At 34.7% G+C, this 18791-nt stretch overlaps 2 protein-coding genes across 2 annotated transcripts in view; one reads left to right on the top strand and one right to left on the bottom strand.

The window, feature by feature from the left end:
- LOC129575647 (peptidyl-prolyl cis-trans isomerase 5-like) overlaps positions 1-18791 on the bottom strand; it is an 89580-nt gene that overhangs the window by 67484 nt on the left and 3305 nt on the right. The gene's annotated exons all lie outside the window — the stretch shown is intronic.
- On the top strand, positions 1158-11384 carry LOC129575642 (retinal homeobox protein Rax). Its single transcript, XM_055459523.1, has 4 exons — positions 1158-1404; positions 2858-3008; positions 3137-3266; positions 10048-11384. The coding sequence occupies exons 1-4, from the start codon at positions 1305-1307 to the stop codon at positions 10450-10452; spliced, it is 786 nt and encodes a 261-aa protein (XP_055315498.1). The 5' UTR covers positions 1158-1304; the 3' UTR covers positions 10453-11384.

The raw sequence follows: 18791 nt of genomic DNA on the forward strand, positions 1-18791 counted from the left end.
AACTAGTTAATTCAATCATTATAAATAATGTCAATAATTTCAGGTTGAGTTTCCATTCCATGAAGAAAATTTTTCCTCAATATATATAATATTACATGCTGATTCGATTTGATTCGCTAAAGCATGATATATTTCACACATTTCAATATCCCGAAAAATGTAATCATGAAGCTAAGACTTAAAAAAAAGCTCCTCTTCATCCATATAGTTTCCTTGAATGATTTAGTTTTTTTTAAATTTAAGTATTTCGTTGGGAATATACGGAAAACTATAATTTTCCAACGAAAATTCAAGAATTCATTTTCATTGAATGCCATTTTTTGCCGTGTTTGCATTCATAACGCAAAATGACGCCATTAATTTTCATTTCTATCATTTACTCAAGCTGAAGATATAATTTGGTTTGAAATTTTCCAATGCCATAAAGCTTTTGTACTGGCCAATGGGCTAGAGATGCTAGTTTCAATCACAATGTATTTGTGAGTCGTTCTGGATTACGATTGTATGTTACATATAACATGAGTATATTCTGTAGTTGAGAATCATGAGCTTATTCGTTCTTTCTAAAAGAATAGGATAATCGGTCTGATGTGTACTTTAGAGTCGAGCTCTATTCGTTCTGGACACCATGCATCGTTCATGTTGAAGTACAAGCGTTTTGCACTGAACATTGCATGACTTGGACACCGCAATGAAGAGCCGCACACTAGCACATTCACACATACACACATATTGGCAAAGCTAATGTGCGAGAGAAAGAGAGAGAGAGAGAGTGAGCAAGACCGCGGCACCGACAACACAGGCTGTTGCAATGTAACACAAACACACATAAATCGTTCCATCGTTGCACGCACCAATATAATCGCAAAGCACACAAGCAAACAACACATTCAACCCCCTGAACGAATGCGGTCGTGCGCTCATTTACGTTTGTGTGAAAAATTGTTAAAATATTTATTTGATGAAATTAGCGCTTGGAATTCAGTTGGTGGTTGCTCGTTGAACAATGATGATGTTGATCTGAGACAAGCATTTGCAATAACGAAAGTTTTACCAGTTATTTTATATTCAGTGATTTGAATACTTTTGCTGAAGAAAGAGTTAGTGATTGGAATTTTTCTTTTAAAAAAAAAAAAAAGTGAAAAATTTCATTTTGATATATGATTTGAACACATTTGATACAGAAAGAGTTGGTGATTTGAAATTTTCTTTTTAAAGAAAAACAGTGAAAGATTCTCATTTTAATATTTGGAAAATATTTTGTGAAAGCAAGTGAAAATAAAAAATAAAATAAATTTTTCATCATGCGATCATCACAAAATGAAACTCAATCGAAACCGAAAGGTGTTTATAGCATTGATCAAATATTGGGAACACACAACAGGCAAAATAATAACACAATGGGTATGTAATAAGTTTGTTGCATTTATTTGTATTATTACTCCTTTTGAAATAAAATATCTCGTGCCGAAGGCGAACACACAATTGTTTGTTATCAAGAGAACATTTCGAAAGATGAAAAACTGAATAGAATCACTGAAGTGTCATCTTTCAAATTGGCATATCGACTTCCAATAGTCAAGAGTACTTTCGTCACTCACGCCGGCTATCATCCACTGTTTGATTAGATGTTAATTGAAAAAGGTGTCTTCAAAATGAAGCTAAACTCTTGTTGGCGCGATGAAAATTTATTTATGTTTGACTTCGTTACGTGTACGCTCTTCCACCACCTGTTGATGCGCATTAATTGTTGGCCGTCGGCAAAATTAACTGACATTGAAATTTCACTTTGAGTTTAAAAAATAAACAGTTGCGAAAATAAAACATCAGAGTAAGCAATAAAGTGCAAATGTAGAAACAATGAAAGAAAGCGGTTAAATATGATTGTAAAATGCGTTTCCAGTTTTTTTTTAACAACCATTTGCTTTAATTACGTATCGAATTTGCTTTTGCTGTTTCTTTCATTATTATTCGAAACCAAGCTGTGTTTCAAACAACCATGGCGAACCAAAAAAAATGTATAAAAATTGTTTTACTCACTCTTTCTAAATTCACCACAATCGAATTAATTAGAGAAAAAGTTGAACTCATCATTAAGAAGTGATTTCATGTGTAAATGTAATGAATTATGCCTTCGGCTTTTTTCACACCATGGAGCAACTCCCCAGTACACCCTATGCATCCTGCTCCTGCTGCGTATCATTCCGTTTTTGCTTCTCTTATTAAACAGTACATTTTAATTGGCATGGATGAGTGATACGAAATAAAAATTGTTATCAAACATCCTTGATGTATTGTATTCAATCGAAATTTCAATCAAAAATACCTCAAAATTCACACAAGTATTAATAAGTGAATTGAAATGTCTCTTTACATAGTCCAATCGATTTACACAAAAAAAGAGAGAGAGAAAAAAAAAAGAAAATGTACGGAAAAGCAATAATCATGAATGAATCATAAATGTAAGGCTCATATACGCTCCACGCGTCACGTACGTAAATCTGATTTTAACAGCCAATTATAAAATGATTGAATATTTAAGAGTATTTGAAAGCAATACGTGCAAGCATGCACGCTTGATCGTTGAATCGTTGAAAGTGTAAGCGAGAGAAAAAAAGCACATCCCGTGAGTCAATTCATGCAAATTGAACAATGTGAGAAGGAAGAAGTGATGTGTCATTTGTACCAGTGCTAATATATAATACAAGGCATTACACAGGAATCAGAAAATCATTTGATTGCAATGAATTTCCTGAACACACTTTAGGCTCCATAAAATTGACATTTCTAGTTTATGATTTTAAGATTCATTTTTGAGACCTAACTTCATCAATGCCTTCGTTTTTGATTTCCATAGAAACTGATAGTCATATACAGAATGATAACTGTCAATCAGACCATGAAAATGGTTTGGACATTGAAAATGATGATGACTACCCGCTGATGAGCGATCTGGACGTTGCCGACCATGATCCAAACGACATGAGCCGACCACGTAAAATAAGACGGTAATTATCAATTTTAATTCAGTTAAAAAAAAAAAAAAATATAACAAATTTGCGGAGCAAATTGATTTGAATTTTGTTAGAAACAGTAAAATAAATAAATATTTTGATCGTTTTCATATTCTAAGCAGATCTAGAACAACATTCACCACCTATCAATTACATCAACTAGAGCGAAGTTTTGAAAAGACCCAATATCCAGATGTATTCACTCGCGAGGAGTTGGCCCATCGATTGGAGCTTAGCGAAGCCCGTGTTCAGGTAAACAACATTTTTAATTGGCTTTACAATTTAAACTACAAGAATTGCGAGATTAAATTCACATTTACATAAGCAAACTAAATTCAATCTAAGTACTCGATAAATAATTCACCGATTCTGCAAAAGCCTCGGAATTCTCCAACTTTTTTGGCTATCCCAATCAAAATGATATGTTGACGCATTAAATTACCGAACCAAATTAAATATTTACTTTGTTCAAATGTATCGTCATCAGACTCATTAACCTTTTTATTCTTTTGATTGGTTTATGACTTAAGAATATGTTTTTGCTTGGATGTTACATTTGATTCGAATTTTAAGTCAGATGAATATCCAATCTGAAAAAGAGTAAAAAGTAACGTTTCCATTGATCGCTTGCTTTTGAGATGGATGTACGCATATCTCTCACACTCACATACACATACACAACCAGCGTGTACGACACGAAGAGGCGTTCCCGAAAATATACCCTTTGCCACATACAATACGTCGTAAGGAAACAGTGAAACGGCGATTCCTGTATCAAAATCCTATTAAATTATAAAGTATGAAACGAATGAACGAGGTGCGCTTTGCCGAAATCCTTTGATTTTTAACCAAAAATTCGCAATATCAAAATTGAAATATGCATATTTTATTTAGTCGGTTAATAAAATTTGAATTAAACCTAACATATAATTATATGCGAACAAAAGATTTACCGTCCCTTTGAAATTCAAATTTTCGATTCACTAAATAGTTGTGGCATGATTTTTCTTCTTCTTCAACGATTCAGCTTCATTGGTATATAAAATTACAGAGAAAAATGTCGTGTGAGTGAATTTGCTTTTTAACGTTTTGAAATAGTTAACTGCAATGTGTGTAATGTCTTCAAATTTATCGGCCTTCTTCGCCTTTAGCGCAAGGAAACAAATTACTGGTTCACCTCAATCCAAATTAATAACATGCGAATTTGTGTTGAATACATTCCAAAAATCATTTACATGTCATTATGTTGAACGTTTTCTACGTGAACTACGTTGTGGACGGGATTATTTTTTAATGTGAATTTGATTGATTCTAACAGAATTTGGTATTGTTTGCAGTTGTGAACTCAATTGCAGTTGCTGCTATCGAGTATCAGGGGTTAATCGATACTTTCGTGGCAATCAACATTGCACAATATATCAAACAGTCGAATTATGAACAGCATCACACAAAAAGAAGCGATGATATCGAAATGCTCTCTTTTTATTTCTCCATGTTTTGTTGTCTGAATGTAATCGCTTAAACACAAACAACTCAATCAGTGACGGCGCACCTTTGCGTTCCAATATGAGACATGATACATAATACCGACCATCATTTCGGTTCGGTTCGGTTCGGTACAGTTCGAATTGGTCGAGCTGACTGGCTGGCTCTGTTTTTTTTTTGTTGGCTCGCAAAATGGTAACTTCGATCAAATGCACACGCATTTATGAGCTGATGCATGAGATTGCTAATAACGTGCATACAGTTTCATTATAGTATTTAATTTATAAGCCCAATAATAATTGTCTGATCTAAATATTGCACCTCAACTCAACAACCTATTTGCCATACGTATTATCCTTGACTTAATTCAATCGTTGAGTTCATTGTGTTCGTCAATTGTGTGTGCACAACAGGGCAAAAATCCTCATGCTCGATCTCATTCCCTCTCTCGCTCGTCTATCATTACGTAAAGATGCATTTCCATCCGAAATTTGTGCGATGCACACACACACACACACACACGCATACTCGAACGACTACAATAGCCGTGTAACGGGCGAGAGGGACACCAGTCAAAGAGGAAAATATGATGCAAAGAGAAAGAGAAAGAGAGAGAGAGAGAGAGAGAGATTTGATTGTATTTTAAAGCAGTTCACAAGATGATTTCCCTCCTCTTTGTCTCTAGATCGGTTATAATTTATATTTCATATGATTGTATTTACACGTCCCGTAAATTGAGCGATAGAACTAGCAAGTACATAAAATTCATGGTATTACAAATGCTTACACCACGTATTCGACGATGTGTGTGCGGCTTAGGATATATAGCACGTATGAGAAATTATAAACATGTACATCGTATTCGTTTTTTGTTGTTGTGTTGTTACCGCTTTTTCGCTGTTCATCGCTCGCTCTCTCTCATTCTCTCTCTCTCTCTCTTGCTGCTGTGTTATTTGTTCGACATTTATTGTGTGTATGGAATTACATCGAAATCCATTCAGATATATTGGCATATGAAATCATCATACACGTGTTTTTCATAGGCAATTACTTCGGATTATTTCGGAATGTACTCAAATTGAGACTTAAACTGTTTAATAATTGTTGTGTGCATTTTGATACTTTTGAATCGTCCTCTCATACGATTGTTGTCTCCCTTTCACTCATAACACGAAATGATCAAATCGTTTTTTTTTTTCTTCTCGGGTACTTTTCAGTTGTTACAAAACATTATACGCATTTATGCGTACAGTAACATCTATTTTTACGCGCTGGTCTATTGTCAGCTCATGGCTACAGAAGTGGAAGTACAACAGAAAAAAGTACGTTCACAATGCCACAGATAAAAAAGAAAATAATAAACTCAAAAAGGGTGCACAATTCACATCGAGTAGCTTGCTTTCCAATTTTTTTTTTTTTTGTCAAGTATAAACACAACTATCGGTTGGCTAAAATTCCTTTTTCTGTATCATCCGACCGTATTTATTCATACGCGTACCCAACAACTTAACGAACAAAACTGCAAAATACAACCATTTTATCGGCAACCGATTTGCCGTCATATTCAAATTAGCTAGCTTTATTTCTTCATAATCAATTTAAGTGGGAAAAAATCAAGCTTCCGAACGAAAACCGAAAATGACATTTTTTTTGTGTTTGTGTGTTGTTCAAACTGTTAAATACATCGTTTGGTATACACGCTTGCACACACAAAAAAGGGTAATTTGGATTTGGTTCAACGGCGGGGCGCGTTTGTTTTGGAATAAAGTCGCGCGAATCCTGAACGAGTGTGCATCATCATGAGCGAGTGCATTGGAGCGTATTTTAATTCACTCGCATCTTCTTCTGTGGTGATGTGATGGTGGTGGTGGTGTTATTGCTGTTACTGGTGCCACTACAAGTAGTTATTCAAATTCTTTTTAGGCGCGTCCTTAATTTGTACGCTCGAAAGCAATAAATTTAAATACTTCCGCTTTCACTTAACGGTTAATGCCAACCATTTTCATATTAATGTTTTATACGCAGAAATAATAATACTGAGCAAGTTGCTGCTACCATTGCCTTTTTCGCGAGCGCCACTTTTTGTTACGCGCGGTCCAACACCAACGACGCCAATGATGATATATGAAACCGTGACATCGCGTCAAAATGGAGTAAAAGTCATACGTTTCTGTACAATACGATAATGAAATCGCGCGTAGCCACCGATTTAGGAAAGTATACAGGGCAGAGAACGAAAAAAATGTATAATTCGCATTCATAGATTCTCCTAAAAAATAAAAACACAATAGGAGAGAAAAATTAAATTGCGATGTTTAAAAAGTCTCTTCTCTCTCCAATCACTTGCCACATTTTTGATTGATCGTTTTGTTGTATACTTGTGTGAAATTGACTGGTATCCAAAATCTCTCTATATCCTTCCTCATGCATTCAGTCGGTCGATTTATACACATGAACCAGTAAAAATCGTATGCAAAACCATCGCATTTTATACAAGCTCTTACGAGAGAAAAAAAAACTCAAAGGCAAAAAACCCATAACGTATGAATGCATCCAATACCATATACCAATCTCGTTCTCCTTCTCCAACATACAGCCAATTTTCCATGGCATTCAAATGTTTATTCAATTGAATTGTATGAATTTAAATGATTTCACTTAGTGACTGAATCTAATTGACAATAAGCCCAATTATCTCGCCAATTATTTTAAAGATTGCGATTATCTCTCTTTCACTCGCTGTATGTATCAGTGTATAAGTGTAGCGCCCGTGTGCGCCTTGCCATTTCCACAGCTTGTGTCATACATTGTATTTTGTCATCACGGTGGCTGGTTGGCAAGTCTGTTTAACATGCCCTCAATGGAGCGCATAATCCACCCTGCTGTTCAGCGAATGAGTGAACGAGTAGAGACCGACTGTTGATAAAAAAAAAAAAATAGAACGAAAACAAAACAAAAAAAGAAGATACCATCGACAGCAGAGAACGTTTTAACACACCAACAATTTGCTCATATCCACTTACAATTTTCTGCACGCTTCGCTTGCTCTCGAATTGACTTGATTTTCATCTTTCTACATATTCACTCGTTAAACCAGCACAAATTGAACATTAAATTTTCGATTGATAATATTTAGTGTGTATTTATTGGATAATCCAATTCCGCCTGTACATCATTCGAACGGATATTGTTAAATTCATTCACAAAGTGTTTAATGATATCTAAATGCCCAATCTCAACAGAAATGGAATTTATACGGTTGGTCATGGTGATGCCATGGATAAGAATGAACAGAGCTAGAAGGAATACTATCATTTTATGTTAAGGGTGTTTTCAAATGTGAAACGGTGAAAAATTCCATGGTGAAAATATAAGGAAAAACCAAAATGAGAAAGATAAAGGGAGAGGAAAATAACGAATTGCTACATAGTTGCCGATGCGTGTGCACTTTTTGTGCGGAGGAAACAATTTAAAGTTGATAAATTGGTTGAGCTAAAGCGACCGTATCTAATGAATCGTTATGTCATTATTTGGTTGTGTATTCACTTATTGTTTGACTGCACTCTGAAGAAAAATGTTTCGCCTTAGCAGTAACCGGAGCCTCGGCTGCTTAATTTGTGCGTTTTAAAAGCGATTAACAGTAGAAATGAGGTCCGACGGATTTTTTCGTTGCTATTCGGAAGTTTGAGCCGAAAAAAGCGGAACAAAGCCAATTCCATTTGTAAATGGAATGAACAAAATATTGGCAATAGGAAAATTACTTGAAAATTTGATTGAGGCTTCTGCAGGGCCAGAGAGAGAAAAAGGTAAAGTGAGATAGAGTGGAATGGAGAGTGCAGTGACAAGACCCGGTCCTGGCTTAAATTTACGAACAAAACATTTATATATTTCCGATTGGGTTACATTGTTTAAAATAATACAATGCGAACAATTTGATAATGGTGAATATTGTTGCCACTTGTTCATAAAAATACATAGGCAAAAAAAAACAACAGCAACTGACGAAATAAGCAACCAATTCGAATGGATACATAGTTCGTAAGGGTCCAATTGCATAGGCGCATAGGCACATACGCACACACGACGATGTGAGCTAGAGATAGAGAGAGCCGAAGAGTCAGCGTTGCAAATGAGCCGAGAAAGCAACAATTCATACAACCAATTTGGCATCGCCATGCCAATTCGTTCGGTTGATTTTGATTAATATTCTGCAGTCAGAAGTTGGCCTTATACTTATCTATAGCAATTTATTGACAATTGGCTCACATCAATCGACGCTGAAAATGGGGGGAGGGGAGAGATACAGAGAAAAAAATTGTATCCCACAGACTCGATTGTGCAGAGAATGTCTCATGCTTCATACCAAACGCCTGTAACCCGTTGGTCGATGTTGATTTGAATGGAAAACGCTCATGGCATACCGAACAGCGTTAGAGAGTTAAGTGGACTAGACATTGACGTTGTTATTGTGTTTGATTTTATGGGTCCATCCATAGATCATTGTAATAGGTAAATACGTAACACGTCGACTTATGTGCGCTTTTGTCTATGTACATTCGCAACACGTTCAATCACTGCCATCAATTCGCACTGTGGCACCAACGATGTTATATGCTCTATGACTTACTGACAACGTTTAACGATTGAAACGCATCATCATCATCGTGGTCGGTTGTTGTTGTTGTTGTTGTTGTTGTTGTCGTCGTCGTGGATGCCGTTGTCGTTGTCGTTTTCGTTGCCAATGTGCTACTTCAGAACGAATCTGAAGAGCATTTATCGGTGCGCTTGTTTCGATTCCCTACCTTGATGTGGTGGTGTTGTCCATGCGTTCAATTTGCGCTTTCGGTCACAATAATAAATTGACAATTCAATTTTATTATGATAATTGTTATTGCCTATTATTGGTGACATTATGCATCGGTACCACATACACCACTTTTTGACGATGCAAAACCGAAACCGAACTCGGTGTTGATGCTCAACACGCTACCACTCCATTGAAACGGACAACACACAAACCGAACACGGCACACACTCTGATTTTTGAACATAATTATGCGCTTTGTACGGAATTAAATCAATAGAGTATAAGAACAATTGTCCATGTGTACTGCACAATTTATTCGCCATATAATTATGATTCACAATGAACGCAATGCTATGCATTCAAACAATATAGGAGAAAACACATGGAAAAATCTCCCTTTTCGATGCACTCAGGTCTCCAGCCATTATTCGGTTCGCATGTTCGACAAAGGAAATCAATTCCATTTCGCATGAATTAAATTAAAAAACGACGACCATAATTACGATTTGATTGAATTAAAATCAACAAAAATGCATGCTTGGATACTCTGCATTGAACATTGAAAATTGACTTATGTAAATGTTGATATAAACTCCAGCCAATTTTTAACGTTTTTTTTTTTTTTTTTTTTAAATTACTTGCTATATATTATTTCAAGTTCCATTTCGATTTAGGCTATTTTTTCTTCATTTTGATGTGCAAATGATTCTAATCTGATTAATTTCCTTGTTTCATTCACAGGTCTGGTTCCAGAACAGACGTGCCAAGTGGCGAAAAAAGGAAAAGGCAATGGGTCGTGATACATCAGTCTATATGCATCCCGAACAATCTGGGTTGCCTGAATTTCCAATTCCATTGTCCATTCCACATAACATTGCCGCTGCTGCAGCTCATTCGGCTGAATTTTGGCCGCAAAACTTCCCATTGCATTCAACATTTAGTCCATCGTTGTTGCATCAAAATCTACTGCCCACATACAAAATGCCCAATATTCATTCATTTCTCGCGCAGTATATGGGACTAAACAATCTAGGTATTTTCAATTACCCACAAAGTTTAGGCGTCGGCCCACGAATTAGTCCTCCAATGATGAATAATAATAGTAGCCCAAAAGAAAGCCCAACGCTACAAGATGCTGAAAAATAGGCAAATTTCTTTTGTACACCCCATCATGCTCACAAATACACTTATCGCTTCCACTCTTGAGCAAATTGTCGAGAACAACAACAGGGTATCATCAAAAAACCAAAACAACTTATTTATATTTTTAGTTTAAAGTGATCGCGAATTTGTATTGTCTGATTTCGTATACAACAAGAACAACTCATGCGACATACGGAATTTGGACAGAATCGCCGGAAAAAAAAAAAACAAAGTGTAATGCAAATTTGGAATTTAGTTCGAACAAAAAAAGAAAGAAACAATTAAATTAAAAATCATATAACACAAGATGCAACGTATCGATCAATACAATTTTTAGGCAATAAGATTAAATGTGCTAGTTTCAAATATATGAAATTACTGAGATGAAGAAGAGAAATGAAAAAAAAGACTTAACGAATGTGCACAGTAACCAAATTGTGTAAACAAGGAAGAAAGCCAATGGTATTGATAGAGAAATAAATTAGGTGATCTTCTGACGAATCCAAAATACAAACACATTGTATATATTATTCTTATATAGAATGAACAATTGTGAAGCATAGCGAATTTTTGAAGTGTTCCCTTCGTTTATTTTTTCTGTTTATGTTTCAGAAGAAAAGTCCGAAGCGATAATTCCTTTTTAATAATTTAGGTGCGAACACATACACATACAAAACAGAAACAAATTGTGTATTTTCAAACAATTAGGTAAAATATGAAAAGTGTACAACAATTAAATGTATAATAGAACAACAAAATGATCAAATGAATCGAATACGTTGACGTAATTAAGGTCGAAAGGATCTGAATACAAAAAATGAACCGGTTTAATTTATTTGCAACCAAATTATGTACCACATAAAATACAAATACAATTATAATTATAATAATTATATGATACAAACAATAAAACTCTCTAATAAGGTATGCTGACTCCGAATTTATTTTACTGTAAAAATGATTATTACAAATATATGTATACATTATTAAAAGTCAGAGAAATTTTGCAAAAAAAATATTTGTCTGCGTTTTTTTTTTTTCATGTCATATTTGCCTAATTACCAATAGGAGACTTACTTCTTCTCGAGTTCAAGTGAAAAACCTTCGCCTTTCGTTCAAACTAAAAGGTAATTAAATTGCCACAAAAAATGACGAATACGACATAATTATTGTGACACCTTTTCAACAGAAAAAAAATTGAAACGATCTTGCTCAAATATTATTACAGCCAAAATGGTGTCCTGGTTTTACTTTCTTTCTCAGACCAGTATATGTATACTAATAATAATATTCATATACTTCAGATTTGCTAAATGGAAGCGCAAATTGTTGTTTTTTTTTTTTTTTTTTGCTTTGATAGTATCTGTCACCATTTTTCTTCGTTTGCCTTGAATTCATTAGAAAAGTATACCCACAATACAATCCACTCAAGCTGTGTTTCGTTTTTGCTACGGATGTCAATTTGACTATGGTTGGCTTCCCAAACAATATATACGGTGTTCGAAACGCCTGATACACTTTTCTCTCGTTTACGATTTATCAGTGTTTTCGCTTAGATTATTTTATCACAATATGCGAAGAAAAAAACACAAAGGAAAATGAAGAAATAAAAGTTTTCGGTGCCAGTGAAAGAAGAAAATCATCTCTAAAAATACAGCAAACACAACGCAAACAATCAAATTAGGCACACAATTTGAAAAGTAAAGTGACATTTTATATTCATTTTTCAGTGTGAGAAAAAAAAAATGTTCAAAGTAAACTGCCGGTTTCCGCACGACACATTGGCGAAGGTCAAAATTCGGTACAAGCAAAACATCATTTGCCGTGTATGCGTTTGAACAGATAGCGACAACGTTGTTTGTATGAAGAGGACCCGACTGGCCGCAATATCTGTTTGATAATTTGGGATTAGAATCCAAACAATAAATTGTATCGAACAGTGCGATATTTGATCGACCGGTGTTTATGCAATGATGTTCTGTCGGCAAATGAAATCGATATTTTTCCGCAATGATTTTCTGGTCGAGAAAAAAAAACCGATTACAACGAAATTTCACAAGTAAATTGCTACTGTTAAAAGGATGAAAGTGAAGGTACTCAGCTAGGTAACAATGAAGGTTAAGTTAGGTAAATCAATTGAGTTAAATGTTTCAATTTTGAATGTGACATATCAAATTACCCAATACATATTCGATGTTCGTTATTCATCATATACATTTGCAGCAGATTTATCGATATGAACAATAAACATACCTAAATGAACTGTCGAACTTTATCAAACTAGGCTCATTATTTGAATCGGTCGATTTGACATAATTGATTTACTATCGATGAACACAATATAGTCAGTTTTCGGCATTTCTCAACTGTATATTTACATTTATTCCGTTGTCAATTTTTTTCGGTTATGTATGTTTGATGAATGTTTTCTTCAAATATTACTTGCATTCGATGATTTGGGAGGAAAAAAACGGAAGAAATTATTTGCCGGATGTTATGATAACATCAACTGTACATTTGATTCGATACCTGAATAACTATTACAGACCGATAAATAATTAAAGTCGCCCGTTTCAATGAAACTCGATATTTGTCACATACACAACGAAAATTGAAAGTAATTCGCCCACAGTATCTTTTGAGTGGCTTTACAAAACGCAACATGACTTTGTCGAAGAAGAAAAAAAAAAATACTGGCGAGCATCAATGAAAATGTTGAACGAACAACAGCACATTGTATCTATTCTCACAATGTAAGCAAACTGCTATTGGTAATAGATATATCTAGTTTTATATACAAATAGAGTTTTTTTTTTTCAATATTCTTTACATCAATGGCATTACTTTTATGCAAGGAATATTTGCAGATGTACACGAAATTAAGTTCTTTAAATTTTTTATTCTCGTGTGTGTGTGTGTGTGTTTTTTCTCCCTACAATGAAAAAGAGTGTTTATCTTCAGCAATGCCAAATTAGGTTGGCAAAATAATATAACTAGAAAAATATGATTTCCTCGATATTCGTGATTATTGCATTGTGTCAGCATGTATCACATCATAAATATGAATGAACCAGAAAGCAGAAAAAAAAAAATATCAAGAACCCCTGAGTGTGCGAAACAATGAAATCGACAACAGCCGCGTTGGCAACACAATGCACGACTATAATATCGGCAAACGGCAAATGAAACCATAAAAGAAAGAAACACATCGACACACATGGGGAAATTATGATATGGTTTTTGATTAATCAATATGTGTAAGTAATTTAGGTGCAATTATGCTTGTATAAAGCATTCAATACCGATGACGCGGACTGAATTAAACAATTTTTAAAACACAATTAAATTTTAGTTTTCTCGTTCTTCGTTATTCCATAGCCATTATTTATGTTTACCGCCGTTGTTTCGGCTTTTGAGTCTTTGTTTTCGCTTCATTCGTTTTTTTTTCTCCATCTATTTCTCCAATGCTTTTGCATGGACGCTCTCATTCTTCCAAAACGGAGTAATTCAATTATTTGTGTATGAGCATTGTTTGTATTGTCAATCAGTCAATAAAGCATACACATTCACAAATCATATTGTGAGATGAGACAAAAAAATAACGTAATGGGCTAAATACGGAGATGGTATTTTAAGAAATTGTCGACATTAAGCAAGCAAATATGATTCGAAACGAAAATAGTACGATGTAAATGATTCGGCGAAATCGGTTTGCCTTTATTTTTCCGTCTATCATATATATTTTTAGCAACAATAAAAGCTTCAACTTATCTCAGGTGATATGACCAAAATCGTTATGCCATAAAACATCTGGTGTATGCGGGCATTACGACCGGTTTCGCATGCGGTGCGTATTTCGTTAATGCATTGAATGAGTTATCAAGTGCTGCCTGTGGTGCTTTTTATGTCCATTTCATAGAACATTATTATCTTGATTTTCATTTCAAATGCTGCGAAATTTGTTTATTATGAGCGACGATGAGAGAAAAAAAAAAATGTCATAAATGTTGAGTATGTTTTGTCATTAAATTTCGGCTTTCAATTAAGCGCAACCGTATCACATTCATAATTTCATGCAACTCTTTCACCAAACGTGAAAAGTACCAAAATGAATATAGCCAAGCAATGATATTTCATTTGCATGAGATTTTATTTATGTATTGCAGCAACACAAAAAAAAAAAACGAGAAGTATATTAATGCCGGTATATTAGCTTCCAAAAGACGAAAAGGCATCAGTGCAAGAAAGAGAAAGAAATTAGACCGTCATAACAAATACCATGATGATTGAAAATGTAATTCGTGTAAATTACACTTGTACCAGCCTAAACGAGTAGTGACTAGCACTTTTTTTTTGTGTATGTCGCCTACTTAAATTTCATCGTGGCATCTTTTTTGCCATTCGTTTTCACATTTGCAGCAATGTCAAGCCCTCTCTGCCCATACCCCTCATTTCGCTCTATCGCTCTCTTGCACTCTTCTTAGTGTGGCCCGTTTTTCGGATTTGCACGCAAGTAATTATATTGTCGTTTTCATATTGTATTTACATAAATCCATTTCTATTGCTTTTCCTTCCTATTCATCAGCAGTTTAAGTTTAATCAACGATTTAAAATTATACTACCATTCAGCCAAAACATTCATCAAGCAGAGGTTGAGAGGGTAGCAGACACTTACGATTTTCATGTTGATTTGTCGATTTTGGATGAATGGGTGTGCTTGTGTTCAACAGAGAAAGAGTGACAGAGAGAGAGAGAGAGAGAGAGAGTGTGAGTAAAAGAATGAATGGGAGCCTTTGTGTACATGTGAATGCGAATGATGTTGCGACGGTAGCCATTTGGCTAAAACGAATCGGCATGCATCAACACAATATTTTTTTGTTTGTCTTTTGGCATCTATCCATCGATGTAATGTTCCATTGCTCAACTCGACATCTTCATCGTATGATTCCATCTAAGAGATGTGAATTTGTTTCAATCTAATATTAAATTTACGATTGAACTCAAACACACTTATGGTAAATAAAAAAAAAAAAAAATGAAAGAGAAGGAATGAATGAACAGTGAAAAAAATATGACGGGAGAGAGAGATCAACGGTGATTGTTGGGCTTAATGGAAAATAAGCATAAATGTGAGTGGCTTGGCATGGCTGTGGAGGGAGAAAATAAAGTAAATCTTTTCATTTTGAATTTTAATACCATCAAGTAGACTTGAGTTATAATGCTTTGACGACTTGAATGTTGCTTTGCACAGACAGGGACTGTCCTTTTTCAACAAATGAAACCGCGTCATTAACTTGTACAAATTTTGTGGTCGACAAAATATATTAAGTGAACGTTTTCACGGTACTCACTGTTCATCTGGATGCGAGTGTGAGGAGTTGGAGCAAATGAGTGGATCCGCATATTATGTGATATATCTAAGATAATATGAAGTGAACATCACCATTTGCAATAAACTACTGTTTGTATTTCTTTTTTTTTTTTTTGACGAGGCATATATGATTACAGCGAATGGAATTTTCGTTGCAGAAATTGTTTCTTATTCGAATTAAATTTTCGTCTGTGTAAAATTATTGTTTACATTCAGACGCAGTAAATTCAAACGATTTCCTATTGGTGAATTCGTGGTGTTGAACTCTTTGTTTGCGGAGGCTGCACGATTGCAGCGTGTGTTGTAGCAGCACTTGAAAGTAATTTTCAATAATTCCATTCATGCAGATGCTTAATTATGATTTTATTATTTATTTGATTTCAACAAACCAGCCCTTCCTCGCACGCACACACATCTAGCTCGTCTCTATTATGCACAAGCACATACATTTATGCCAATTGAAAGCGAACAAAATACCTACTTCACTATTGAACGTCAATAAAGTTTTAATAAAATCAAGTAAAGCGGAAGCCGTGCACCGACAAACCAGCAAATAATCTTGGGAATAGAAGACAAAACGAGCCGAATGCAATCAACAGCGTGAACAGTCATCTCTTTCTTATTTTGGGCTTGGTGTGAAGTTTGCATTCATCTCTCGACATTGTTTGCTACATGCTTGATTTGTATTGAGTGTATTCTACCTCGGTGCTTGCACATTTTTTTTCTTCTTCGAGAATAACATATACACAACGTACACAAATAATAAATCATTATCGGTACTTAAGAACGTTTTTGAACATCGATTTTAGCACAATAAATATTGAGTACGTATTTATTTCCATTTCGTTCACTTCTTTTTACATGTTCCAATGTAAGCGCTTAAAATTGTTGAGTTCAAAGTTGGCTTATCTTCATACTTGAAACCAGAGAATAAAACAGGCTGTATGCAAACCTGAGCTATTGCACACAGCTGGTTGTTTGGTACATAAAATTTTCTTACCAACGTTTTTTGTCCCTTTAATTTGTAACAAATTCATGTTCATAAAAATATTTGTCACAAATTGAAGAGACCAAATAAATTTGCTTCGATTACACAAAATAAAATGTCCTAAACAGCCAGCTATGTGTGAATAGCTCAGCCCAGCTTTATTGTAGCCAGTTTTGTTCTCTGCTTGAAACTTTGCCAAGTGAAAACAAAACAAATCAAAACAACGAAAATCGTTTTCCCTTGAAATGTATCGTTGACATTCACTTGAGTGCTGTCTGCTGTGTCCCTTTTGTTGCCCAATGTGTTGGAGTGAAGAGAAGTGAAAAACCAAAAATAATAGATAAAAATAGAAACATCATTTGGATTTAATGCCGGTATAATTGAAGGTATTACAACAAACGGTGCTAGAAACAAGAAAAGACCATGACACAAAGAGAATAGCATTTTTGTAGATACGTCTCAATGCACACACTTAATATGTTAGGATTTTTTGTTTTGTGCGTGTGTGAATAATGCCACCAAATACTAATAATTTCCACCAAAGTTTAAAACGATGAAGAAGATTGAAATGCCGATGAATAGAACGACAAAGGTGGCAAGTTCGACAGTAAATGCATTGAAATTCAAACCAACGTAATTATTGAACAAAAATGAGCTAAATTAACCATAAAACCCGGATAATTTCCTTTTAAGCGCACTCATGCTCTTCAGGTGCCTACTTCAAATCCACCAAAACAAACACATCCATTTCATTTGCTTCATCAATAATTTTTCCCATCTTAATTGTGTGTGTGTGCGTTGCCAATAACAATGAAGGCGAATAAATATATCAACACAGATAGAGAGAGAGAGAGAGAGAGAGAGAGAGATCCTTCTTCAATCGCTAAATTGGAAAATTGAAATCTTGTTGGCGGTAAATCTTTTTGGGTAGTTTGAAAATGAAATAAAAAAAACCTAAATTATTTCTCACATGTAGATCGAGCCAACAAATCCATTGTCGACACAAATAAATAAAAAAAATGTCAAAAGGAAGGAAAATTCATTTCACTCAAACGAACATAAATTGTACCAATTAAATTTCATTCATACAATGAATGCACAGTGCACATGCACACCGCATGCAAATGCTGCCAATCATTCAGTTTGCGCACACTGTGTGTATGTCATGTGATCCGGCTCAATAACAACGTCTTTACTCTTTTTGCATGTTTTGTTTTTTTCGATGTGAGCGTCAAAAAGAAATGCGCTCCATTCATTAAAACATTCGAGAAGCTGTGAATTACCGGAGTGTGCAACACATTGAATGAAGTTCAAAGACCATCCTTATGTTTCATCTCTTCTATTTGCATGCAATGTATTCTATTTTAAATGGTTCCGTTTTATATGACACACTCTATAGGATTTACGAATGTTTCGATGCAAGATCATAGCCATCTTTTCTTCGTCTTGCTTCGCCATCACTAAGTGATGCATCGCTGTAACAAAAAGAATTACATTAAACGGGAGAAACAGCATTGAATCTTAGTTTGGTGCACGAAAAATTACGTTGAAATAGAGTATTGCTGTATGAGTGACTGAGTGAGTGTGTAAGATTGTAAACTAAATCGAGAAACTTCTTATGCTTGCCAAATGCACTTCGTTGGCATTCATTTTCCTAATTCCTTTTTGGTTCAATCTCATTTTCACTACTTTACACTTCGTTTCTTCATTCATTCATTCATTCATTTAGAAATTCTGAATACATTTCATTATTTTGACTGGTATTGTTTATGTGTCGTACTTAGAGAAATGCCTCCTATTTACTTATTGTCATAACATTCTTTTTGTCGGCTTCCTTAAAATTTCTTCGATTTCTCGCATTTTTTTTTTATCTACCGTGGCAAAGACACACACATCGTCTCGTTCATATGTTGATTGTTACATTTTTTTTTCTTCTTTCGGCTAAACAACATTTTAAGTGGTATTTGTTATTGTTGTCGACAA

This window comes from Sitodiplosis mosellana, unplaced genomic scaffold (assembly GCF_009176505.1).
Source record: "Sitodiplosis mosellana isolate CC-2019 unplaced genomic scaffold, AAFC_SMos_1.0 Smas_scaffold_6167, whole genome shotgun sequence".
Classification (NCBI taxonomy): domain Eukaryota; kingdom Metazoa; phylum Arthropoda; class Insecta; order Diptera; family Cecidomyiidae; genus Sitodiplosis; species Sitodiplosis mosellana.

Excerpts from the sequence above, each read along its gene's own strand:
- LOC129575642 (XM_055459523.1), top strand. The coding sequence starts at position 1,305 with ATGCGATCATCACAAAATGAAACTCAATCGAAACCGAAAGGTGTTTAT. Across the intron at positions 1,405-2,857 it reads GCAAAATAATAACACAATGG|AAACTGATAGTCATATACAG; the intron begins GTATGTAATAAG and ends TGATTTCCATAG. Across the intron at positions 3,009-3,136 it reads CGACCACGTAAAATAAGACG|ATCTAGAACAACATTCACCA; the intron begins GTAATTATCAAT and ends TATTCTAAGCAG.